At 35.3% G+C, this 27,520-nt stretch overlaps 2 protein-coding genes across 2 annotated transcripts; one reads left to right on the top strand and one right to left on the bottom strand.

Moving 5' to 3' along the window:
- On the top strand, positions 1–27,418 carry 26-29-p (C1 family peptidase 26-29-p). Its single transcript, XM_073092040.1, has 15 exons — positions 1–172; positions 447–534; positions 4,105–4,210; positions 10,824–10,947; positions 11,728–11,863; positions 12,593–12,708; positions 13,627–13,741; positions 14,511–14,591; positions 15,082–15,206; positions 20,834–20,935; positions 21,989–22,115; positions 22,842–22,947; positions 23,834–23,923; positions 24,930–25,027; positions 25,584–27,418. Exons 1-15 carry the CDS (start codon positions 103–105, stop codon positions 25,768–25,770), a joined length of 1,671 nt encoding a protein of 556 aa, XP_072948141.1. The 5' UTR covers positions 1–102; the 3' UTR covers positions 25,771–27,418.
- Positions 15,763–20,669, bottom strand: LOC140756520 (uncharacterized). The gene has a single exon (XM_073092039.1). It carries the CDS (start codon positions 19,057–19,059, stop codon positions 16,135–16,137), a length of 2,925 nt encoding a protein of 974 aa, XP_072948140.1. The 5' UTR covers positions 19,060–20,669; the 3' UTR covers positions 15,763–16,134.
- Positions 27,419–27,520: the final 102 nt, after the last annotated feature.

Genomic DNA, 27,520 nt, shown 5'->3' on the forward strand with positions numbered 1-27,520 from the left:
TGCACGTTTGGAATACTTTGACAAAGATGTGCAATTAAAATATTTAAGTGTCAAATCAAATTGTCAATTCCTCATTCGGTTTTGAATCTTGAGACCGGGTGTATGTACAAAATGTTCGAGCACTTTATTTTGTGCTTTTTCCTCGGTTCTGCGCTAGGATACGTAGATAAAGGTGAATATTTGTTTTATTTTGTCTCTACTCCTCTTTCTTTTTATATTTGGAACGTAATGAAATGTATTTTTGAGAAAACCTCTGAAAATGATTCAGCGACTTTGTTCAGTGTTTGCAATTATTTATTTTTGTTTTTATATCATTTTATCGCTAGTTTCTTGCAAAAAAGTTAAAGATCTTTTCACTATTTACTGTTCGTTTTAGATTACAGTTTGAATAGGAGAAAATTTATTAAAATTGGAGTTTTTTTTTTCAATCTACCTTATTTTTTCAGATACGCCTCCACAATGGAATGACGTATACACCGTTAAGGGGATGCTAAACATCCCCTATGCTGAACTACATGAACCCTTCTATGCATGGTAAGAAAAAATGTCAAAATACATAGTTATAATATGTTATTATTATTGCGTATATTTATATTATTATTCATATTGCTACTATGGTAATGCAAGTTTATTCCAAGTTTTCGTAGTTCAACTTTACTATGAATAAAGAGTATGAGGGTTGCATTTATGTCTTGAATTTTTTTTGTCAATGTATATATTTTTTTTATTATTGAAAGTAATCTATATTGAAAGTTGCATCAAAATAGGTGGAGCCATTTCCAATACTTTAAATAGACATGATTAAAAAATGTTCTCTAATTGCAAATAATTTATAAGATTTTGATGTGGCAGTGCAGTCACCATACCTGTCTTAAAAGGGTGGGTTTCGGGTTCGATCCTTGGCCAGACAAATATCTAAATGATAAATTTAGATTACTGTTTTAGGTCTGCATATTTGTGAATTCATGTTTGTGTGTCCATTGCACCCACGACAGTGAATCCTAGTGTAGAAAGTGTTTTGAGTGTAGAAAGTTACATATATGTTACTTATTTTTTATTATGAGACACACCAACAGTATTACATACTTTATACTTATACTTATATTATACTTATTTACTAAAACATAAATAAGACAAACATTACTGACTTAATTTTAAATTATTTTACATAGCTAATTTAATTGTTTTGTACAATACTATAAGTAATTTAATTTAATGTAATATGAACTAAACAAAATCTAAAATTTTAATATTAAAATATAAATGTATATTTATTTTTTGACTATATGTGTACATTTTGTAAATAAGTTTGTAATGTGTAATTTAATTAGATTTTCTAGTTTAATCAGTATTTTTTATTGTTTCGAATATTTTAATGTATATAAACTTATTATTATTTAATCAAATATATTGTATGTTTAAACATATATTTATATTTACTTATGTTTTTATTTAGGCATCAAATTATTCACTGTACACAATTAATTTCTGATTAACGAATCAGTTTTGCAGTAACAAGGTCTTGTTAGGTTGCATATAGGTCAAATGTTATGCTGATTCAGAAATAAATACCTATGCATTATTGCGAAACTTATTCACTTAAACTAATACATTATGTACAGACTTTATTCTGTTAGAGTATTTTTTTATTATGATGCTTGGTGTAGCAAATGTGGCAGGCAGTCCATTTATGGTCTAAGGACATTGTTAAGCGAGGTTAAGCAAAGTAACATAGATTAGTAAAGATACTTCGTCGCCTTGAAATTGAATGAAGCTACAAACGGCTTATTAGTAAGTTCTTTTTTGAATTCTTGACAAATAAAAACATTGTTAGAGAAAATTTACGAATAAATAACTAATACTGCGTAATTTACATAATAAATAAATAATTACTTCGAATATTTTAGGGACATTTTAGCACGGAGATGTGGCAAAACTTTTTAATGCAACTATTTCAATTCTCAAAACTAGGTACATTTTCTTGTTAGGAGTGAGTATTTTTTACTTATCTATGCAAAGTAAGGAGAGATTTAAAGTTGAAATATTTATTTCCATTATAAAGAAATAAACTCACCCAATTTTTGGATTGAAATGATTTTAACAGACAAATATTTTTTAATCCAACAATATAGTATGTTTATTTATTTTTTTAAGGACATTTGTAATCCACTGCAAATAGGATTGGAGGTCTGCATAAAGCTAGTCACAGACATGTTGCTGCATCCTGAGGATTGGTGTGATAGGTGGTATTAAGGGTGTGGTTCAACCTGATTTTAGCCAAGCAAGTGTAAAATTGCCAATGAGTACATACACTTAAGGAAAAATCACAACTCTGCGAGATTGTGTTCTGTTTTAAATAAATAGAAGTGATAGCCTAGTGGTTAAGAAACGCGGCCTCTCGATCGAGGGGTCCGAGGTTCAAATCCTAGGCATGAACCTCTGAATTTCAAATTTATGTGCGTATTAGAAATTAATTATGACTTGCTTAAACGGTGAAGAAAAACATCGTGAGGAAATCGTAAATACCTGAGAGATTTATATAAAAAAAAATCTCAAAGGTATGTGAAGTCTACCAATACGCACTTGGCCAGCGTGGTGGACTATGGCCTTATCCTTCTCATTCTGAGAGGAGACCTGTGCTCAGCAGTGGGACAGTAATGGGTTGATGATGATGATGAAGATGATGATTTAAATAAATAAAAAAAATTGATGCCAGTTTTCTACATATGTCTGACTTTGTCCTATTTCATTCCAATGTGAATGACCTTAAATATAGTTTCTTTCTGCGTAGACAAACAATAATTTATATTATTAGTCGTAGATATTATTTATTCTACAGATAATATTCATTGGAACCGTTTGTCAATAAGTTTATCAGGGGTCAAAGAGTGGTCATATGACATTACTGTTTTATAAGCATGTTGGGATAAAAAATCTTATTTTTATATTTCTACTTTTATAATGGGCTAGTTTAAATACAAATTAATGCATATAATGTATATGAAAAATACATATGTTTTTAATTGACTAAAATACTCATGTTGATAATGTAAAAATTTGGACACCTATATACATCTGTGTTCTTGAAATTGAAGTTTGAAATGAAATTGATTGAAAAAGGAAATAATTATGCTTTCCATATAAATGGTCACTGTCGTCCATGGACATATATATACATATATTTTTTAACTCCTATTGTCCTGCAATCTGCCTCTCAAGGCATTTAGCTGGAGGTTATGTGGTTTCTAGTAGGCATGCATGGCTTACGCCCAGTGGTGCACCCATTTATAAGTATATCCTTGGAGGTAATTTCTAAGAAGGGAGAAGGTCCTGGTGAGCTCTCCTTTTGATGCGTTTAAAGTAGTGTACTTCATTAGCTCACTGGCAAGCACATTGGGGTGTCTCTTTATACATTGAGAGTATGATTTGAGTATAGTTGTAACCTAAGGAGGATTTTTAGGTTGTTATTTTTAGGTCTCTGTGTAGTTGGGAGTTCATGATGTACCATGGGGCACTAGTCAAATACATCAGTGGTTTCACTAGGAGCGGGGAGGGGGATGGTTTCAATCATAGATGCATTACCAATCTTGGGGATACCTCACATATGAGGGCCACTCCTCATACGTGAGGGGACCATCTAATTCAATATGTAAATCCGCAGCGGCTCCTACTTCCTAAGATTCCTACAGAAGAACTCCTTCACGCTAGACATATATAGTTCAAGTTGTGTCGGTGGTAGCTTCCTGGTCGAACCATATTGCTTCTACCATTATCATTGGGGTCATTCAAGTATTACGTAAGCAATTTTAGAGGGGCGGGGGGCATTTTTAAAATTATAATTATAAATTTATAACATTATAATTATAATATAAAAAAATTGAAAAGTTAATTGAAAAATGTTTACATAAGCATGGGGGAGGGTGTAAGAGCTTTTCTTACTTTTGCTGACAAGGAGGATGGGGGGGTAAATAATTGTAATAAATCTGCTTACGTAATACTTGAACGGCCCCATTGCAGTAGATAAAGCTAATGCAATTCGAAAGTCAGAAAAACAAATTTAAATTGTGAAATCTTAATTTTAAAACTCGAATTTTTGTTTTTTAGGTACGACAACAAAAATGGAAAATCCCGTATCGACTACTACGGCGCTATGGTCAAGACTTACCAGCTATCTGCCTCCGTATACCCGCAGTTCGGGACTTCTATCAAGGTGAGCATCCAACCTTCAGAGTAGGGCCGGTTTTAATAAGCGCAGGATGAACTACAGCCCTCAGGCGGCCCCTCAGGAGAGAGGCATTCACAATAGAGAAAAAATCCAAATATCGTCGGGTTATAACGTTTACGATATTTTTTCAATAATAGTAATTTTACCGACAATACTTGCACTTTACTAATTAGTATTAGATTCCATGTTGAAATAGTTTTATTTTTTGGTAATCAATCTTTAGGATTCAACGGAAAATAATGTTCCTTTTATTCGGAAAACATTTAAGGGCTTTCGCTGCTTATTTATTTTTATTTGTCCAAAATATTCCTTTTATGAAGCGCACGAATATCCCTACAAAATTTGAGTGTTTAGGTTTGAGTGACCTTGCTCCACCACGTTGCTCCATTGCTATTCAGAAGGAAGGTCGTCACGGATAAGGATGAAGTTGACCACATACTTCCGCCAATAAAAGAGTAAGTACATAACGCGTATTGGTTCTTAATTTACAGTACAGTTTATAGTACAGTTTTCCTTATACTCCAGCCAAATTGGAAGAAGAATGTTTACCAACAATCGTCGCTTAGCAACCGATAACGGGCATATAACAATAACCTTTTTTCATTAGCACAATTTATTAATGTATAATATTATGTAAAATAAAAGAAAATTTCCGTTATTTTCTATCCTATTCTATACACTATACCTAATGTCTGGTTTGAATTAAATATTGTGAATAAATATTTGACCTTGAGTTTAATTAGATTTCGAGAATAATCTCGCAAGATATATTTTAAATCAGCATTTAAATGCGTATTAAGTGAATTTATACAATTTTCTTAGATATTATGCTGTGTGATATTCTATTTTAATCAGAATGAATAAAATAATGTAATTTAGAGTAATGGTAGTTTAATATCCTCCATGGCAATATGTACACGTCTCGTATTTGGACTCTAAGAGAATAAATAGACTGTAAGTTAGTAAATACTCTATTCCCAGAGTAGATTGGAAAATAAAATTGAAATTGGTTTAGTAGTAACTAAAAATAAAAATAAAAACTTGGAGTTTTGTACATATTTATTTAGCTATTATTACATGTATGAACGGGTTAAAATGATTAAATTAAATAGCACAAATTACAAGTATGTAATACATCATGTAAAAATACAAATCCTTAAGGTTTTTTGGCCGCCCATTATAGATTTTGAATAAGACTCCTGAAGAAATTTCGAAGGTTAGTCCAGTTAGTACTTTTATATATAAAGAGAATGCAGATATTAGTAAACTCCAGATTGTAATTATTATAGTTTGTAAGAGTCTTGTTCAAAATTACAGACATGTTGTTATTATTCATCAAATTTACGTCAAACGGGAATTACACCAAACGGGAAAGAATACCATCATAAATAAATTATTCATCTTCTTCATCACTGGCAGAACTTGATGGACTTGTTGAACTCGAATAATAAAATTGTCAATTACATTATCTGAAATGCCGTCAAGTTCTGCCATTTTCTTTTCCTCTTTAATTACATGATTGACACATTGTTGCCATGCCGCAGAAGTTATAGATTTAATTGCTTCACTTAATATTTTTTTAAATCAATTATTTTAAATGTTTTGTTTTTTTCTGCGACATGGCCTTGTACTTGGCCCCATATCAACTCGATAGGATTTAAATCGCAATGGTACGGTGGTAATCTTAATACCTCAATGTTGTGCTGCTTCGCCATTGTATCGCATACAAATGCTGAGTATTTTTCCCGTTCAGGTGTTACCAAGTCGATAAGCTGTGCTTTTATCATCTCTGCTTGGAACGAGATACCTTTTTTTGTTAGCCAACTTTGTATGTCTTTTTTTAACCAATTCATAGAAGGAACTCGTTCCAAGCGTCGAGAATGATATGGGGCATTGTCCATTACAATTATGGAGTTTGGTTCTAATTTTTCTAGAGTTCTAGAGAACCACTCTTCAAACACCTTTGAGTTCATCTCTCTATGATAGTCGCCTTCACCTTTTTTACTTTCGAAAATTAAGTCTGCATTTTCCACAAATCCATCCTCGTTGCCTATAAAAAAATGATAAATATTAAAATGTGAAAAGTACATGTAGCAGTCTAGTGATCATATATTGACTATATGGCATAGAAACTATACTTTTACGTTAACCTGATTAGCTATGCATGAGTTTATTTTTTTACAAAACTTTTTTCAATTCCATGATAACACACATCTAAAATTATGTGATCTTAAGCTAACAATATTAGGATGATAACATACCAATGTGTACAACTATCAAGCGCTTCCCTTTTCCCGATGGAGCTTTCAAGCCAGTTGAGAGTCCCTCCTGATAGGCTTGTCGAGCAGACTCAATGGAAAGGTCTTGCCATATTTTACTTCTTGTATGTCCTGAAACCAAATAATATATTATTGCTTTAAATTATTTTAATATAAATAATTTTATACACAGTGTGTGCCAAAGATGTGATAAAATATTGATTATGACACTTAAATTCTACTTATTAATAATAATTTATATGGTTACTGTTTAAATAAAGATCAATAAGTATATAGGAATGATTGATTCTATATAAAAAATAAGTTAAAATTGTTTATGTACCTTCGTTAACCCAAGTCTCATCCAAATAATAAATTTTGCGTCTTTGTTCTCTCATCCTTAACATTTTTTGAAGATAATAGAAGCGCCATCGCACAATTTCTTCCTTTTCAATGAGAACACTTCGTCTCAACCGTTTCAAATATTTAATCTTTAGTTTATTTAAAACTTTTTGAAAGGTAGTTCTTTTAAAGCTTGGTAAGCTGTCGTCCTCGTTCACTAAATTTAAAACTTTTTCAATTGTTGGTGGATCGTTATCAAAGAATAACATGTGCACCTTCCTACGAATTCCACTCAAGGTCCATTATTGTCCCCTTTTTAGGAGCTGGAGTCGGTGACGAAACTCGTTTATGAGTTCGATATTCTTTTATTATTCGGTACACAGTACTCAAATGTACGCCGGCAGTTTCTGCAGTTTTTTTTGCGACATCTTTACTGTATATAAAACTATCTTTTGGCCACATTTCTTCGATAGTTTTATAAATGTTACATATAACTGTTTTCTCCGAAGAACTGAGTGAACACCTCGCTCGTTTCTTCTTTGGAGAAGAAAACTTCTGCAGGCCACTCGGACCCGGTTGGGAATCACTCATTATAACAAGAACAACAAAACAAACAAAAAAAAAACTCAACAAAATAACAGAACAACACTATAACAGGAATATTTAACAAACAAATAACAATGGATAACAGAGATATTAACACGCACAGTACTCGTAATCGTAAGCAGCCATGTTGTAAACAATTAAACATCATTGTAACACGACCAAATTCGGAGAGTGCGTTTCGTTATAGCTAAGCAGTCAATGTAAACAAAATGTTTTTTTTTGTATTTGTAACAATGAACTATTATTATAAAGTTATATTTAAAATATTATACATTAGTATAAATAAAATTATTTTCAAATAATAATTTAATCATATACTACGAAAATAGTGGATAAATTAAAATGTCAGCTTACACTTCAAAAAATATTATTTGCTACTTTAAATAAAACGAAACGCAATTGTGTTTTTTAAATAGTCGGATTATAAAGCAATTATTATGCAGCTAATTTAAAATGAAGCAGTAAAAGTGGGGTTGTAAAGAAATTTACGTACTCTTTTTTTTTGATGGACTGTTTCGATTTTTCAAAATCGTAACCAAAAGTTCTTATTACCTGGCATACGCTTATTTACAGGGTTTTCACTTACTTACTGATAAGGATATTTTATTCATCTTTGTCTATACGCAACAATATGAATGTTGTGAGAGTACTTTGCATGTAATAAGGTATAGAAATAATGGATACAATTTAATTGTGAAGTTTTTTGTTGAATTAAAAATGAAAACAAGGATAATAGTAATTTTTACAGTACCAAAATTTTGATGACCCTAATATCGGTTTGTTTACATGAATTCTCTTCGCATCGTGGCGGAGGTATAGGTTATTTACTTATTTAATTAGGTTCAACAACAGATCTTCTGTGATCGATCCATAATTTCTAGCACATATTATATGTGTTATAAATTATGGAATGTGAATCGTGATTATGTGCATAATTTCCACCACATCATCACGTTGAAGTAACCGAACGAAGTATTTGTATCGGTCAAGTTTAAGCTAAAACAGCGTTTCGGTTTCCGCCAAGTTTCTGCTAAACATCGGCTTAACCTTAGTAGAACTATACATTCATTGGAAATTAAAGTTTAGGATTGAGTTGGGCTGTATAGTTTGTGCCTAACTGCTAGTCCGCTCTGTTACAACCAGGTGTAGTCATGCAATTTGCTATAGCGACGCGATTTATTTCTATATTCAGAGCGGACGAGCAGTTTTACGCTCACTACACTACTTTGCGTCTACTATTGGTCTACTTGGCCTTCAGTATACCTACGACCTGCATGTAATAAGACAGATTTTTATTATATTGTTTGATTTAAATATCAAGTTTACTGTGGCGATCTCCCGCTACTCGTCAAGAGATGGCGCCACGAGTATTCTGAATCACGCTATCGAAGTTTACTAAACATCTGGTATATATACAAGTTCCGAACTGAGACTGTTGGAGCGCTCCCCGGGCATGATCACCTAGCCCAGCGGGAGATCTCCCTGTGCCAAATTACTATGTATTTTTTGTACCCCTATTAAAAGTAATAACGGACATGAATAAACCTTCTAGCTAATAATTACATATATCAATGTCTAAATTCCATAGAATTGGTAGAACCCTAACAACAGCAGTGTCAAGCGCTGCTGTGTTCTGGTTTGAAGGGTGTGGTAAGGGAGACAGACTTTTCCGAGGCGTTCCTGCTTTGTCCTCAGGGGTAGCGGTGCATCAGTGGCCGACCTCAGTTAAGAATATCTAATCCTATCTGGGGTTGATTACGGATGTCCATGGGCGGCATTAGCCACTTACCATCAGGTGGACTGCACGCTCGTCTGCTACTTCAGATACGTTGTTACCCCTGAGGACTAAGCTGGAACGCCTCATATATCCCTTACCACACGTTTCAAACCAGAAAACAGCAGTAATGATTCTAGAAGGCACACTTTGTTTACATACAACTGACATACATTATAATACATATAATTATACTTTGTCTGTAATTACAGTATGAGTGTGACTAATAATAATAAAATATATGTTTATCTGTGTGTTCGCATAATTGTTATTGTTATTCAGTAAAACCGCAGATGATAGTGGTGGCATTATAAACAATAATAATCTTATATATAAAATTCTCGTGTCACAATGTTAGTTACCGTACTCCACCGAAATGGCTTTACTAATTTTCACCAAATTTTATATGCGTATTTATTAGGTCTGAGAATCGGCTACTATCTATATTTTATACCCCTAATTGATAAGGGTTGTTCACCCTTAACGTTTTTTTTATTTAAATGGCAACACAACGTTTGCCGGGTCAGCTAGTATTATATAGAATACATAGTAGCTGTAGAAACGTAAACAATATACGACTATATTATATACTTCACCGCGGCGAAGATGCGTTTTAGCAAATTTGGCTATTTTCAAACGATTTTCGAAAATAAGTTTTCTGGTTATGATTTCATAGTATGTTTGCGTGTATGAATGTATGTTATTAATCTTTTATTAAAACTGCGTTTTGACTCAATTCTCGATTGTAATGGATATAAAATCGATAAAACAAACTTTATCGATTTTTAGACCTTTAGGGGTAAAATTTCGGCAAATCCTCGTAGTCTGTATGTATTTTCTTTTATAAAAATGAATTGGCATATGATAGTGGCGGACTAAGCTCGTCGAAGGCCAGGGGCGAAAATGTTGAATGAGGCCCGAGGCGATAAGTTTATTGATCCATACAGTCTAAATCGCTGTAATTTTCATTTACAACATTTTTTATAGACTTTTATAGAAAAATTACATTAGAGAATTTTATGTGCCAAGAATACATTACCTGATAGAGCGTGAAAAAGTTTTGCGCCCCTTTTTCAAACGGTGACAAGAGTTGCGAGCTTACAAACCATATTCAATGGACTAGAATGATTGAAAGTGATGAGTGTTGCGCGTTGGCAACACAGCCACGCCTATTTCCGCCTATTAACAGTTTCGAAGATACAAAGAAATTTACGAACATATAAGATACGCACGGAATATATGACCCTTTCTCAGCTCTCAGGTAAAAATATTCATCATCATTAACCCAATGCTGTCCGACTGCTGGGCACGGGTCTCCTCTCAGAATGAGAAGGACTAGGCCATAGTCCACTGCGCTGGCCAAGTGCGTATTGGTAGACTTCACATACCTTTGAGATTTTTTTTTAAATCATAGGTATTCAGGTTTCCTCACGATGTTTTACTTCACCGTTTAGCAAGTGATAATTATTTTCTAATACGCACATAACTTTTGAAAAATCAGAGGTGTGTGCATGGGATTTGAATCTCGGACCCCTCGATCGAGCGGCCGAGTTTCTTAACCACTAGGCTATCACTGTAAAAATATTATTAAACTTCATATACTGTCATATTTTTCCAGATAGCACCAGTGACGACCGAGGAGGTGCTGAACCAGCAGACCTGCCTCCAAGTGAACGGAACGACTGAGCAGCTCATTTCCATTCAGTCTGTGTTGCCAGATATGTCCGATTTCAAGTTTGTTGGTGAGTGTGATATTAATTAAATAAATGTAATGGTTCCCTCTCAGTGGTCCGACCCCGCCGGCATCATCGTCACACCTATTTCTGCCTAATAACAGAAGTGTTAAGCACGGCTTTGTTCTGGTTTGAAGGGTGTGGAAAGCTTCCATTCCAGCTTACTCCTCAGTAGAAGCGACACATTTGTGGCCGACCTCGGATAGCAAACTAATCTTATCTGATGTTAAACACCTCAGGAGAAGCGGCACATCTATGGCTGACCTCGGGTAGGATTCTAATCTTATCTGGTGTTAATTAAAGATGCCCATGGGCAGCAATAGGTAGGTAAATGTTGCTAGCATGAAGTAATTCAGCATTTTGGTGGGAGTGTGTGTATGCCGGTTAACTTCCATATGAAGCGACCATTTCACTCTACAAGAGGCAACACATCTGTGATCGGCTTTAAGCGGAACCTTTCTTCTGTATGGAGTTTGTTAAATATATCTATGACGTGTCAATCCACTTATCATCAAGAAGACTGCATCGTTTGCTAATTTAATCTTATAAACAAATTATTGAACTTCCTTTTTTACCACGCTTTTATTAGCTTGGCTTGTATCTATGTATTGAAGGGTCCGATGAATTTAAAATTTTGAACACTTATCAAGAACCTGACAGTACACGATTTTAATAATTTTATACCATTCTCCTCATCAGGATCGTCAGGAATCAGGATTAACGATTTTTCTTGTGCGATTTGAGCGTGGTTCTTAGTTTTTTTAACTATAATTTATTAACATCTTCTAGGCACAGAAACAATGAAAGATTCCGACACGTCAAAATGGCGGATGGTAATGACGGTCGGTGACAAGATTAACAAATACACAATGTGGGTGAAGTACAAGAAGACGCTGAGGGGAGACGCTATCCCTATTCCCGTCAGGTTAGTACTTTATCTTCATCATCATCACCATAACATAGTCATTATCATCATAAAATCTTTTGAGGGTGGTAGAACCTTTGTGTTTTGACTCCGGAAGCACCACCAAAAGCTTCTCCCCTATTTATGCCTAATCACAGCAGTGTTAAGTGCTGCTGTGTTCTGGTTTGAAGGGTGTGGTAAGGAAGGCATAATTGTCTAAGGCGTGCCAGCTTAGTCCTCAGGTGTAGCGGTGCATCTGTGGCCGACCTCAGGTAGGAATCTATCTGGGTTTGATGACAGATACATATCTGTATGTATCTATGTAATACATATATCTCCCTTACCACACCTTTCAAACCAGAACACAGCAGTACTTAACACTGCTGTTACTAGCCAGACATCGGTGTGTCGGTGGTGCCTTCAGACTCGAACCACAAAGGGTTCATATGTATAGTGCTTTTTCATTATTTTCATGGGATCTGTAATCAAGAATTGGGTTTGTCAGACCTTAGAACAACGAAGGGTTTTATCACACTACTATACTATACTATACTAATACTATACTATACTATACTATACTATACTATACTATACTATACTATACTATACTATACTATACTATACTATACTATACTATACTATACTATACTATACTATACTATACTATACTATACTATACTATCCTATACTATACTATACTATACTATACTATCCTATACTATAGTATAGATGAATGTGTTTTATCAACAGATACGAGATGAAGGGCTACAACTCTCTGCTGGGCTCCCACTACGACCACTACTACATCGACTACAAGAACTATGATGTGGAGGACATTGACCCAGAGGTCTTCACTATTGACTCCAGTGAGTGCTTTTTATATTATGTTTTGAAATAGAAGGTAAGTGAGGTTAGGTTAGGTTAGTAAAATTTTGACAAATCATATAGGGCAGCGATTACGTTATTAGCTTCCATTTTCGGGGGCTTGCGATTCCGGGTTCGATGCCCGGAAGTTAACACTAAAATCCCAATTAATTTTAATTTAGGTTAGGATGTTTGAGTGTCTTTGTTATTTGCTAAGAAGGTGGGGTGTGCCGCACCTCCTCTTTAGCAAATATTATGTTGTTGGTTGTTTTGTAAAATAATATGTTGTCGGAAACAACAAGGATGTAGTTGATCTCGGGTATATTGAACTTTGTCCCTGTAGTTCTGGGACTAGAATAGGGCTACGGTATCCCCTGACTGTCGTAAGAGGCGACTAAAAGGGGGCTTCTAGGGTTGCCTGTGGCAAGAGTGGGAGCCACCCCGTCCGGAGAGCAACCCCGGGAAGGACGGCGGCATGTGTGGTCGCATGCCGTCGTAAACACCATGTGTGCGGGAGGAGCGTGAGGTGCTCCCCCCGGGGCGGAGCCCGACCGGGCACCGCGCTCAGAGGACTCCGGTTGTGTTCCATTAGAGATCCCGGGGTTCTCCACCAGGCGCTGAAGACGGCCACCGGGGGGGTTTTAGTGCGGTAAAAATCCCACATAACCCGACGTCGCTCCCTCGTCGTAGGGTACCTTTTGAAGGTTTCCCCCTCGAAAAAAAAAGGGTATATTGAACTTGACTGCTCTAGAATATAACCTAGTCGACAATTTCTATCTGGTAGCAGTAGTTTGTCATAAATATAAAATTATTTACAGTTATAAATATTTTTATTGCTGCATCTATAATCGCAGTCGTATTATATAAAAGTATTATATATTATACAAGATGTCGAAATGGTAATGATAACTTCCTCCCAGGTCTCCAGTGCACGTCATTCCCGGGCCCCGGCTCCCGGCACTACGCCACCTTCAACCCGATGAAGGAGTTCGTGCACCCGGTCCACGACGCACACGTCGACAATGAGTTTGACAGGTGAGTTATGTTACGTTATACAATTGTTATATATGTCCGTGGTTAATAAGCAATCTGTCCAATATCATGTCTATTAAATGTTGACATTTGCCAATTTTTGCCTATTAGAAATTTTAAACTTGTAGTAGTCAGAGATAAAATAGAAATTGTCTAATTTATGGCAGTCAGAAATAGGCTAGAAATTGTCCAATTTGTAGTAGTCAGAAATAGGCTAGAAATTGTCCAATTTGTAGTAGTCAGAAATAGGATAGAAATTATCCAATTTTTAGTAGTCAGGAATAGGCTAGAAATTGTCCAATTTGTAGTAGTCAGAAATAGGCTAGAAATCGTCCAATTTTTAGTAGTCAGAAATAGGCTAGAATTTGTCCAATTTGTAGTAGTCAGAAATAGGATAGAAATTGTTCAATTTGTAGTAGTCAGAAATAGGATAGAAATTGTTCAATTTGTAGTAGTCAGAAATAGGATAGAAATTGTCCAATTTGTAGTAGTCAAGAATAGGATAGAAATTGTTCAATTTGTAGTAGTCAGAAATGGGCTAGAAATTGTCCAATTTGTAGTAGTCAGGAATAGGATAGAATTTGTCCAATTTGTAGTAGCCACAGTTGTTTTTTTTTAGGCGGTACTCTAATTTATCTGGGGTTGATTGCATATGTCCAAGGGTAGTAGTAGCTTACCATCAGATGGACTTCATACTTACATTACATTTATAATATAGAAAAAGTTTCGTGATGATGTTTTATTTTTTTTATAATTATTTTGGTTTCGGCAGGTTCAAAATAAAGCACAACAAGCAGTATATCAGTGAAGTGGAACACGCCAAGAGGCTGAACATCTTCAGGCAGAATCTCAGGTAAGATAAAATACTTTCAATTAAAATAGGTACTGTACCCTTAGTATGAGTGTTTTAAGTTTGATTGAGTCGATTTGATGGTATTGGTGGGTCGATTAGGGCAGCAGTAGCAGTGATAGACTAGTGGTTAAGAAACGCGGCCTCTCGATCGAGGGGTTCGAGGTTCAAATCCCAGGCACGCACCTCTGAATTTTCAAAGTTATGTGCGTATTAGAAATTAATTATCACTTGCTTAACAATGAAGGAAAACATCGTGAGGAAACCTGCATACCTGAGAGATTTATAAAAAAAAGAAAACACAAAGGTATGTGAAGTCTACCAATACGCACTTGGCCAGCGCGGTGGACTATGGCCTAATCCTTCTCAATCTGAGAGGAGACCCGTGCACAGCAGTGGGACAGTAATGGGTTGTTGTTGATGATGATGATTAGATTAGAATTTTTTACTGTAGACGGATGTAAATCAACTCTAATATATTTATGTGTTACAGGTTCATCCACTCTAACAACAGAGCCCGTCGTGGCTTCACTATGTCGGTGAACCACCTCGCCGATCGTACTGATGACGAGTTAGCCGCGCTCCGGGGTCGTCGGTACAGCGGACCTAATGCTTTGGGTATGTTATCTCCTTTTCTCCTAGACGACCCGCGTGGCGGAGCGGCCACCATACCGGTCTGACGCGCAAAGGGTCCCGGGTTCGATCCCCGGACAGACAAATATCTAAATGATGAATTCTGGTCTGGTCTGGGTGTTTGTGTAGATAAATATGTGTGTGTCTATGGCACCCACGATACAGGGAATCCAAGTGTGGGGCTGTGAGTGTAGAAAGCGTTTCACAAAGTGGCAGAAAAGTTTTAGAAAGGTGGTTGAACTAGTAAAGTTCAACCGGGAAGACGTCATTGCCACACACAATCTAATCTTACCTGGGGTTGATTATATATATCTATGGGCGGCAGTAGCCACTATTAAGTGAATTGCATGCTCAACTTACATTCAACTTTTATATTTAAAAAAATAAAAAGAAACTTAATGAAAGGTGTTTAAAGTATACGTTTGGCGTGTAGCGAGTCTGCGTGTCAGTGGTAGGGTGTGGACCTTAGTTCTCAGTTAGAATTATTGTTTTTTTTGCAATTGGTCACATATGTCTATTAATTATGAAAAATGAAAAAAAATGAAAAATGAAAAAATGATTTATTGATTCACAGATACATTACAAAACGTTGCCAGGGCCCCTGTACTGAGTACAACTCGTATTACTGGGTACCCCGCTCAAACCTCCTAGAATACAATTGAATCAACTTATAATATATTATGTAGAAAACAATAACAAAGTTTGATATATCCACTGTGCGTTTGTGATGTTTGAATGTGCGTGTGTGTGTGTGTGTGTGTGTGTGTGTGTGTGTGTGTGTGTGAGGATGTGTGTTTGAGTGATGTGTTTTGTGTGTATGGGTGTGTGTGTGTAAGATTGTGTACCTAACGTTAACTAATTTGTTGCCGTTTCTTATTAGTAGATAGTGATTATTTTATATCATTATATATAGTTAATAAATTAGATTTTCAGTTTCACTGTAATTTAAACTTAGTAGATATTTTGTTATATAGTGTCTTAATTTTATACGTGTCAGTGGGTAAACGTTGAGTCTGCTATTCAGAGAGTTATAAAGATGACTAGATTGGGATGTAAATTGTATATGCCTAAATTTAGTTTTCTTGTTTTGTGCGCTACAGATTGCGAATTTTCTACGTTTAGATGCAAGTTGAGGAGTATACGGTAATTGTTGATGTGTTTTCATAATACAATTTAAGATATACATTTGGCGTGTCGTAAGCAGTTCTAGCGAGTTATAAAGTTCAAACGTCGGGTAACGAATGGGTTTGAAAAACATTACTTTTAGTAGTGCTCTTTGAGCTCTTTCAAGAATAATTAGGTGTGATTTAGCTGCTCCACCCCACACCGGTATACCATAGCTTATTATTGATTGTGCTAACGCTTTGTAAGTCATGATGAGGATATCTTTGCTGGCCACATGCCTAAGTTTTTTGAAAATCCAGATCAGCTTTCTAATTCTGTCAGCAATACTGTTAATGTGAATATTCCAGGTGAGGTGTTGGTCTATAAAGACTCCGAGGTATTTTATATTATTAGATTGTGTTAGTTCATTACATAGACAGGTATTAGAAGTTGGGTTTAAGCAACTGTGTGCAACTAAGGAAAAGTTAGAAGGTGGCAAAGATGTTTTACGTATGGAGAATGGAACGAACTTAGTTTTGCTAATGTTTAGCGTTAGAAGATTGCCTCTTAACCAACTAGAGATATAATGCATTCCAGATTCGGCGAGAACCTTAATATTTTCCCAAGAATTTGCGTTAAAAACAAGTGCAGTGTCATCAGCATAGGTGAAAATTTTGCAATTTGGGAGGTTAAAGTTACAGAGCTCATTTACGTATATGAGAAATAAGGTAGGGCCTAAAACACTACCTTGAGGAATGCCATAGGAGATATTCATCGGGCTACTTATAATTTGGCCAAGTTTTAATTGTTGCTGACGGTCTGTAAGATAGTCTGAAAGAAAAGAGTGTGGAACACCTCTTATACCAAAATGATACAGTTTTTCTAAGAGAATGGGGATAGAAACTGTGTCGAAGGCTTTGGATAAGTCCAAAAAGACGCCAAGGCATTTATTACCAGAATCAAGTTGGTAACAAATCTCCTCGGTTAGGGCTAAAACAGCGTCCTCTGAAGAGATACCGTTCCTAAAACCAAATTGATTTTTAGATAGGAGATCGTTATCAGCGAAGAACTTACGTAAGCGGTAATTAATTAACTTTTCCAATATTTTAGATAGTGCGGGAAGTACCGAAATGGGCCTATAGTTATTTACGTCCTCTTTATTCCCACTCTTATAAATGGGGGTAACGATGGCTATTTTAAAAACAGAAGGAAATATACCCTTTTCAAAACAAAGATTATAAATATGGCAGAGAATCGGCGTTAAGATATGGCTGGCTCTTTTGATAAATGAATTTGGAATATTGTCTGATCCAGGAGCAGAGTCATTAGAAAGATTAGTTATAACATAGTTTACTTCAGAGGCGTCAGTGTTTAAGAGGACAAATGAATTAGCAGGTGAAATTTTATTAAGGTTAGGATTTATTGTAGGAAATGGCGGTTTATTAATGTTTTCGGCTAGCGATCTACCTATATTTGCAAAATGATAATTAATGAGATTAGCAGATTCAACGGGCGATGACGATATGTTTTCAAGTTTGTGTGAGTCAACAGATTTATTATTAGTCAAATTACAGATAGATTTTATAGACTTCCATAATGTTTTGCAGTTTTTGTTAGAGTTTTCTAATTTATTTTTATCATAATTATTTTTGAGTTTACAGATTAAGTTGTGACAAAAGTTCCGATATCGTGTATAAGTTATTTTCAGTATTTGATCGTCAGCGTGCTTTTTTACTTTGAGATGTAATTTATCGCGGTTACGGATACAACGTAGCACTCCAGGAGTAATCCACGGTTGTATACATCGTTTCCTTCTAGGGATCGAACTTACGGTTTTGTGTTTGTTCATTGCTTCAGAGATTCTAGTTGAAAGGAGACTAACTGCTAAATTCGGGTCTTGTATGTCCAGAATATCACAGAGGTTATTTTTAATATCGGCAATGGTGGCGTCATAGTTGAAAGAGATTTTGTAGCACGAGACGGCGTTACGTTTAAGGTTCATCATTAAATTTAAAATGACCGTAGAATGATCAGTGGGTGCATTCGTAAGTACAAGACATTTAGCCGGATAAACCGTTTTTAACATAAAGTGGTCATAACACTTATCATTACGTGTATCAAGTCTATGTGCAGGGAGTAAGCCAAAGTAAGAAAGTGATGTTAAATAGTGGGAGCAGTTAGGGTCAATACTATTATCTTTGATGTCAATATTTATATCCCCCGTTATAATGACATTTTTGTAATTTTTATATGAATGCAATAATTTTTGAAGTGATTCTGTGAAGTCCTGCGTGGATCTTATAGATGGAGTTCGATAGATTCCGATTAAAATAACATCTTTGAACGTAATAGCAAGACAAGAAGCATTAGAAATATAAGGTTCTGTGACTTTGTAGCTAAGAGATTTTTTAACATAAAGGATAACCCCGTCGCATCGATTTTGATTTTTAGTTGTATAATGTGTGTTATAATTACTGTTAAGAATAGGGATAGATTTGTTATCTGTGATGTGGCATTCCGTCATGACTAGTATGTCGCTATCAAACTTAAGTGAGTCAAGAGTCACTTGGAAAGCGTCTAAATTTTTGTAAATGCTCCTTATGTTTTGGGTGAGGACGGTAAGATAACTCGTCGAATGTTCAAGATGAATATAACAGTCCTCAGGCCTGCACATAAGAGCCTGTGCCACCTCAATTTTGTCTAAATCTGCACTAGTTTGGGCCGTACTATCCATTATGAAACAAGAAGGGAGAGGGTATCGTTTCACTTAACACACTGGTATAAATGGTCTTATTAGTGTAACCAGGGAAAAAATAATCGGAATTGACTTTTGCCAAATTAAAAATACACGCAAAATTCGATGTTAGTTTTAGTTGATTATAGGAAACTTTTAGATAATGATTTGTGTCAATATAAGTAATAGTAGAAAGACGGCAACAAGATGTTATTATAATGTTGTGTTGTGAAATAAATTGTGTGTAAAGTTTTATATCCAAGTGTGTACTGATAATTTTTGTGTCGTTATAGTGTAAGAGTGTGTGAGTAGTGTATGAGTGTAAGTGTAACATTAACATCACATAATAATTATAACAAAAATACCTATTAAATTTTACCAAAAATAGTCACGTGTTAATATCACAATCACTGAGGGTTTTTATTTGTGATTCACTTATTATTTTAACGATGGGAGAGTTTTCGTCCTTCCTCACCAAGACATCTCCAAGGGACGTCCAACAGAATTTATATTTTCTTGTTCTGGCTAATTCTCTTGCAAGGTAAAATAGTCGGTTTCCTTTTTGCGTCAAGTGGTCCGATAGAAAGATTGGTGTATTAGAACACTTTAAGCCCAGATGAGTGGAATTTAATTTATTGTTTTTATTCTGGAAATTGTATTTTTTTGCTGCTGATATGATGTTTGATTTTTGTATATAAGTTACAAGTTTCACTACAATCGGTCTTTTATCAATTTTAGATGAGGTTCTATAAATATCCTTTATGTCGTTTTGTTTAAGGTCAATTTTGAGTGTTGAAGCTAACTGGGTGACCATATTAAGTAAGGAAGTTTTTGTTTCAGTTTCTACCTTGGGTACGTTCTTTATCTCAAAAGAGCATTTACGCCGGGACTTTTCGAGATCTTCAATTTTATTTTCCAATAGCAATATGTAGTCCTTATCTTTCTGTCTGTCAATTTCTATATCAGTAACTTTCTTCTTCACGTCTTCAATTTGGTTTGATAAAAAATTCATTGATTCTTCTATCGTTTTTAGACTGGACGTAATTTTAGCCGTTTCATTTTTCTGTTGTGACATCCACGATGAAAACATATCCCTCATCTCATCTTTGAATTGGGAGAGGTCAGTAACCAAGTCTTCTGTGCGCATACGCTTGGTGCGCGTACTGACAAAACTCGCTGATGGTGGCGTTTGCAGGTTTGTTGCGGCTTGTCGCAAATTCGAATCGGAGCCCGATTTACCAGGTGAGCGATACATGATTATATTTGTAAAAAAGGATTACGAAATACTTCTGGTAGACAATAACACTGGCGTAGCAGATAATAGTGTCCGTAGAACGTAGCTTATTACGTAGCACAAGGTACGACACGGAGCGTAGCAAGAAACGATCGTCTACGCATAGGTGAGGCCGGCTGCAGTTAGCAAAAAATATTTCTTATGCGTTTCTGTGACGTAAGCGGTAGGTATCACGAACGGTCTGCGATGCGATGCAAGAATGAGACAAAATATGGCGCCGAGCACTCAGTATTACGGCGGGACGGAGCGGGATAAAAAATTGTTTACTGAATTAATTAATAATGCGTAGCACTGCACAAGAAACACGTCCGCTCACGTCGGGGCCGCGGGAGGAAGAGGAGGAATTATTACATGACTAAATTCTAGTGTGTCACTAGAATGCAGTTACTTCATTAAGAAACTTAGAAAGTTTCTAAAAAACTTTTTTCTTTTTATATATTTATGAATTTAATTAATAAAGATAATATTTTAAAATCGTAGGACTGCCCTTCCCCTACGGCCAGGCTGATCTGGAGGAGATGAGTGTCAAAGTACCCCCCGAACATGATTGGAGGCTGTTTGGAGCTGTCACACCTGTTAAGGGTAGGCAGAACATTATTTTTAAACCTTTTGAAAATGTCTTTAGCATTTTAGAAACAATATAAATTGTGTATTTCAGTGTATTGTCAAAAATTTATCATTTTAATTTTTGGCTTAACCTTAAGGTAACTTTTTTTAACGCCTGCTTATAAACATCTTGTTTTTAATATTGCACATTCAAATCAAAACTTATATATTTTTTGTGTGTTGTCGTGTTTAAAATATCGTAAAAATATCGTGCAGACCCAGCTTTACTTGTCCAAAATAAAAATAGTAATTATTATAATATCAAAATAACCAACTGTTTCAAAATATAGCGAATCAAACAACATGTTACATTATCTTACTATGTTTTTAACATATTTGTCAATCAGTGGGGTCTGTAGAATGTGTCAAAGGATGAACATACATACATATTATGCTAGAAAAAGTTAATAAATTAAAAAAAATATTTTATCTACCATGGTACACTCTATAGTCTGATTCATAATTAGGTGTCCAAAATGTAAACAAAGGTGTTGACCTATCAAGAAAATAAGTTAGAAATGGTAGTTTCTTATTTTTGTCGATATTAAAATAAGACAACAATAATAAAATAATAATCTTATGTAGATTATTATTTTATTATTGTTGTCATAATAAAATATAATTAAGATTAATTCACATTTTCTAATATTTATATCACCTCAATTTCGATCCATACAGTAATAATAATAAAAAACAAAGTTTATGGTAGAAAATTAAAATGTGATAATGGTAACACAACCGAAATCCAAGACATTTCTTGTGCTGTCATTTTTAAGTTTCGTAACTGATATTATTAATTTTCGTGATTGTGATCGAATTCGAATGTTTTCTCGTTTACATAACGCGTTTGCTAAATTGTGTATATTTGTTAAATTTTCGTTTTTTTGTTGAGTTTGTTAAAGTTTTTGTTTCTTGTTAATTTTGACAGTGACATTTCTTTGTTTACATTTTGGACACCTAATTATGAATCAGACTATATGTCTGTAGTAGTATTTGATCCGTTAAACTAATCCTACAACGTGTTTGCAGATCAGTCCGTGTGCGGATCGTGTTGGTCGTTCGGTACCGTTGGTGCGGTAGAGGGCGCTCTGTTCCTGCACAACGGAGGGCATTTAGTTAGGCTCAGCCAACAGGCGCTCGTGGATTGCTCTTGGGGGTGAGTTCCCACTATTTATTATTACTAGCTCGCTTTTGTACGTTTTGGGCTGGTCGCATCGCTCGCAGGACCGATAACCGATGGGGAAGAAAAAAAACGCTTTCTACACTCACAGCCCCACACTAGGATTCCCTGTTTCGTGGGTACTATGGACACACACAGAGACAAATACACAAACGCCCAGACCCAGAAACAGAAATCTAAATTCATCATTTAGAAATCTGTCTGGCCGGGGATCGAACCTGGGACCCTCTGCGCGTCAGACCGGTATGGTGATCGCTCCGCCACGCGGGTCGTCAGAATGGTCCTCGAGTGGCGACCACGTGTGGGCAAAAGGAAAAGGCAAAAGCTCAGGTGGACCGATGACTTCAAGACAACGGGAAACCGCTGGATTTAAAGAGCACGGGACCGGGTGGAGTGGCGCCAATTAGGGGAGGCCTATGTCCAGCAGTGGACCTCAAAAGGCTGATGGATGGATGGTTTTGTATGAAGGTCGATTTTTATATACTAAAGCTGTGTCATTAATTTTTTAAATCATTTACCTAGCCAATATTATACAAGTTAATTTTAAATTAAAAAAAAAAACCTGTATTAATTCACCATCAGATAGTATCAGTCATAAGGACGCAATTCTGGGAAGTCAATGTAAATTAAACTAAAAGAATAGGCTAATTTTAAAGAAAATACATTTTCACACTAATCCATCCTTAATTAAATCTTCGATAGTTTCGGTAACAACGGCTGTGATGGTGGTGAGGACTTCCGCGCGTACCAATGGATTATGAAGCATGGTCTCCCTACCGAGGAAGACTACGGTGGCTACTTGGGACAGGTATAATAACTTTTCCACATCTGATAACTACCATCATAGATTAGTAAAGATTACTCACTCCTAACAAAAAAATGTACCCAGTTTTGAGAATTGAAATAGTTGCGTAAAAAAGTTTTGCTACGTCTCCGTGCTAAAATGTCCCTAAAATATTTGAAATACTTATTTATTATGTAAATTACGCAGTATTAATTATTTATTCGTAAATTTTCTCTAAAAATGTTTTTATTTGTCATGAATTCACTAATCTATGACTACCATGTAATAGTTGTGTGTCTAACTGTCGTCAAGAGATGGCGCTACATGTTTCTGAATCACGCTATTGAAGTTTTCTCAACATCTTGAACATATGCAAGTTCCGAACTGAGATTGTTGAAGCAGGGCCACTGTCCGAGCATAAACACCTAGCCCACAGAGGGATCTTTGGCCGCCATATGCGCATTCGCAGATTTGTGGTGGAACATACTCACTATACACTTAAGATCCTTGTAAAAAATAATGTTCCCGCCATCGATTAGTAAAGATTACTCACTCCTAACAAGTAAATGTAACCAGTTTTGGCAATTTAAATTGTCACTGTACATCTATTTTCGTGTTTGAAAAATATAAAAAAAAAAAATGTTGTTTTTAGATCATTTACGAATGAAACGATACTTCATGGCACTTTTTCTTCGATTTCGTGTTTTTGCACCACTTAACTGCACATGTCGGCATTGTTCCGCGTAAACTACACCATGAAAGCCATTAAACGGCTGACACATTTGTCAGCCGTTTAAGCCATTTAATGGCTTCCTTCAATTACAAGGCGGTGATATATCTATACTTAGCTATGGTTCCCGCAAATAAATTATCCGTTTTTTTTTTTTTTTATTATTTTGTTTTTTCCCAGGACGGTTATTGCCACATCGATAACGTGACGGTAGCGACATCTATGAAAGGCTGGGTCAACGTCACATCCGGCGACGAGAAGGCTCTACGTGTAAGTAATATTAAAAAAAAAAAATTTTTGAAGGTGGTAGAACCCTTTGTGGTTCGACTCCGGCGGCACCACCGCCACACCTATTTCTACCTAATAACAGCAGTGTTACGCGCTGCAGTGTTCCGGTTTGAAGGGTGTGGTAAGGGAGACAGACTTTTCCGAGGCGTTCCAGCTTAGTCCTCAGGGGTAGCGGCGCATCTGTGGCCGACCTCAGGTAGGAATATCTAATCCTATCTGGGGTTGATTACAGATGTCCATGGGCGGCAGTAGCCACTTACCATCAGGTGGACTGCATGCTCGTCTGCTACTCTTATATTATAAAAAAAAAAACCTTATGAAGTTAACTTTCTGTTACGCTCTCCTAAAGACTGATTGCACAATTCATACCTCTTCATGGTCAGACTTTAGAGTATCAATCAATCAATCAAACATCTTTATTTACGAAACTAAGGTGCAAAACTCTGTAGAAATGTGTCCAGATACAAGAATCCTCTTATTTCACCATTTCGGTGTGCAAATTGGTTTTTACAAGCTTAATCTATTTTTAACATACTTTGTTTTAACCTATAGTTATATTAACATTAATAATTACACAATAACAGCAAATGTCAGTTAAAATCATAATAATAAAATGAAATACAATATACAATTTTAAATTTTTCATTTATAATATTCATATCTAAAAAAAATTCTTATCACAAACTCTTGTACTTGGAATTTTTGTACAAAACTTAAACGTATATATTACCAGCTGACCCGGCAAACGTTGTGTTGCTATATAAATAAAAAAATGTTAAGGGTGAACAACCCTTATCACTTAGGGGTATCAAAAATAGATAGTAGCCGATTCTCAGACCTACTGAATAGGCATACAAAATTTGGTGAAAATCGGTAAAGCCGTTTCGGAGGAGTACGGTAACTGACATTTTGACACGAGAATTTTATATATAAGATTCTACATTATCCTTTGTGTATATACATTAATAATAGTGTCTTATTCTTTCAGTTGGCTATATTCAAGCACGGCCCTATATCCGTGGCGATCGACGCGTCTCACAAGAGCTTCAGTTTCTACTCCAATGGCGTTTACTTCGAACCCCAGTGGTGAGTTAAATCAATATTTAATTAACAAACGAGCATGCCATCTGATGGTAGGTGGCTACTCTCGCCTATGGACATCTGTATTCAACCCTAGAAAGATAAAAGTCCTACCTGAGGTTGGATACAGTTGTTACATCTTTTTTATATAATATAGGAGTAGCAGACAAGCATGCAGTCCATCTGATGGTAAGTGGCTAATGCAGCCCTTGGACATCTGTAATCAACCCCAGATAGGATTAGATATTCCTACCTGAGGTCGGCCACAGATGCGCCGCTACCCCTGAGGTCTAAGCTGGAACGCCTCGGAAAAGTATGTCTCTCTTACCCACCCCTCAAACCATAACACAGCAGCGCTTAACACTGCTGTTATGAGGCAGAAATAGGCGTGGCGGTGGTGCCGCTGTAACCGAATCACAAAGTGTTCTACCACCTTCGGATTATTTTTGCTCTACATATTATTTTTTTATTTTTTTCAGCAAGAACTACCACCACCACTACTACTACTACCTACCACCTTTAGATTATTCGATTTATATTTAAAATATTTATTTTTTTTCAGCAAAAACAAGATTGACGAGTTGGACCATGCCGTCTTGGCGGTTGGCTTCGGGGTCCTCAACGGGCAGAAGTACTGGCTAGTCAAGAACTCTTGGTCTAACATGTGGGGGAATGATGGCTATGTGCTCATGTCCAGCAGGGACAATAACTGTGGAGTGGAGACTGCACCCACATATGTTCTTATGTAAGGGTGGAAGGATGGAAGGTTTAGTGTCGGAGAGGGTGAGATTTGGTTTATATACTCAGAGGATTATGTTAGTAAAAAAGTTCCATAAATATTGCGGAAAGTATAGGGTAAGCTTTGTTTGATAAAATTATGAGGGCATTTTTCATTAAAAAAAAAATATAAATATATACAGAAATATTTCTGAAACTCTTTTGGGATTATTTGTTTTTGATATACTCGGGGGATTTTTTTATTTTAAAAAAATTGAAATAGTCAAAAATATTGCTGAAACTCGTCGTGGAGTTTCTTTAAAATATATAAATAATCCAGGATTACTAAAAGGGAATTGACCCTTTTATAGTCCGATAAAATTCGGGATTTTGTTAGTAAAAAAAATTAAATATCTAGAAATATTGATAAAAATCTCTTTGAGAGACTGTTTCTTATTACGTTATTTTGAAAAATACGGCTTTTGGTTAGAATTAAAATGGTTTTTTGCCTTAAATAGTTACACAAAGTAAAGTTAAAGAAAAAAAATAGAATCTCACATTTTAACAGATTTCTTTCTACATATAATATTCACTCAACTTAGTATATTAATATATGTTTAAAACATAATTTTAATGTATATTGTAGTTACGGAGATAAACATGACAAATATATTAGTAATATACTCAAATTTTATATAAAAATAAGCTAGAAATATATTGAAAGGTCAAAAAGCGTTATTTTAAGTAATAGTTCTCGTAGAAGTAAATATTCTATTAAGGTAATAATAACTATAATAAGTTTAATATTCTCACTATTGTCTGTAACCACGTCCCACTGCTGGGCCTGGTTTTGCCCAGCACTGGGAAGGCCCACTACTGTGCCCTTAGTATGAGTTTTTACGTTTGCCCAAAAACGTTAACCGTTTACGTTTCTAGACATACAGCGCCCCCGTGGACCGTATCGGAACAAAATTTCGCATTATGAATTTTAAAAAACTGAATGATCTATTGAAACCACATTTAATTTTGAAAATATAATTAGAATGCATTTATTTTTACATTTTTAATTTAATTTTAATAGCGTTATTGTTGCATTTTTGAATTATTGTGGCATTTTAGTTCCGATACGGTCCACGGGGGCGCTGTGCGAGCGAAAACGTAAATGTTGAACGTTTTCGAGTAAAAGGAAAAACTCATACTAAAGATACTGTTAGTGGGAACTAGAGCGTAGGTAGGCTAAGCAAGGTTCTCCAAGTAGATTGAAACTGCTTATTTTTATGATATTTTCAAAGAAATAAAATTTGAAATAGTAGTGTTTTTGTTAAAATGAAACCGAAATTTCTGTAAAACAAAACCGTTTTTGTAAATGAAATATGTACTTCAAGATTTTATTCAATGTTTTTTAACTTATATTTTCCCTTTGGTCTGTGATTCATAATATGCACTTTTAAATATAAATGAGCAATTATTCGTATGTCATTTGCTTATAAGCTGCTAAGCATCGCTTAATATGCCTTTGCTATATTCGTGCAATTTATTCTCTAGAAAGAAAATAAAATGAAAATTATATTAATTTAAGTAAAAGAAGGAATTTGTAGAGTTGGTTTAACTATAGGAACGTCAAAGATCGGAGAGATTATGTAAGGTTTTAAATATAATAAAGTAATTTAAAATAAAAAACTGTTTTATTTTTAAATTTTCTTTTTAAAGTTTTTATTTTAGAATTTTCCACGCTTTTATTAGCTTGACTTGTATGTATGTATGTATGTATGTAACGTAATC

The sequence above is a fragment of the Epargyreus clarus genome, unplaced genomic scaffold (genome assembly GCF_041222505.1).
Source record: "Epargyreus clarus isolate Ecla_fem2 unplaced genomic scaffold, WU_Ecla_fem_2.2 ptg000035l, whole genome shotgun sequence".
NCBI classification, from domain to species: Eukaryota; Metazoa; Arthropoda; class Insecta; order Lepidoptera; family Hesperiidae; genus Epargyreus; species Epargyreus clarus.

Coding starts and splice junctions, on each gene's coding strand:
- 26-29-p (XM_073092040.1), top strand. CDS start 103: ATGTACAAAATGTTCGAGCACTTTATTTTGTGCTTTTTCCTCGGTTCT. Junction 4,211..10,823: donor AGTTCGGGACTTCTATCAAG/GTGAGCATCCAA, acceptor ATATTTTTCCAG/ATAGCACCAGTGACGACCGA. Junction 11,864..12,592: donor GCTATCCCTATTCCCGTCAG/GTTAGTACTTTA, acceptor TTTTATCAACAG/ATACGAGATGAAGGGCTACA.
- LOC140756520 (XM_073092039.1), bottom strand. CDS start 19,059: ATGGATAGTACGGCCCAAACTAGTGCAGATTTAGACAAAATTGAGGTG.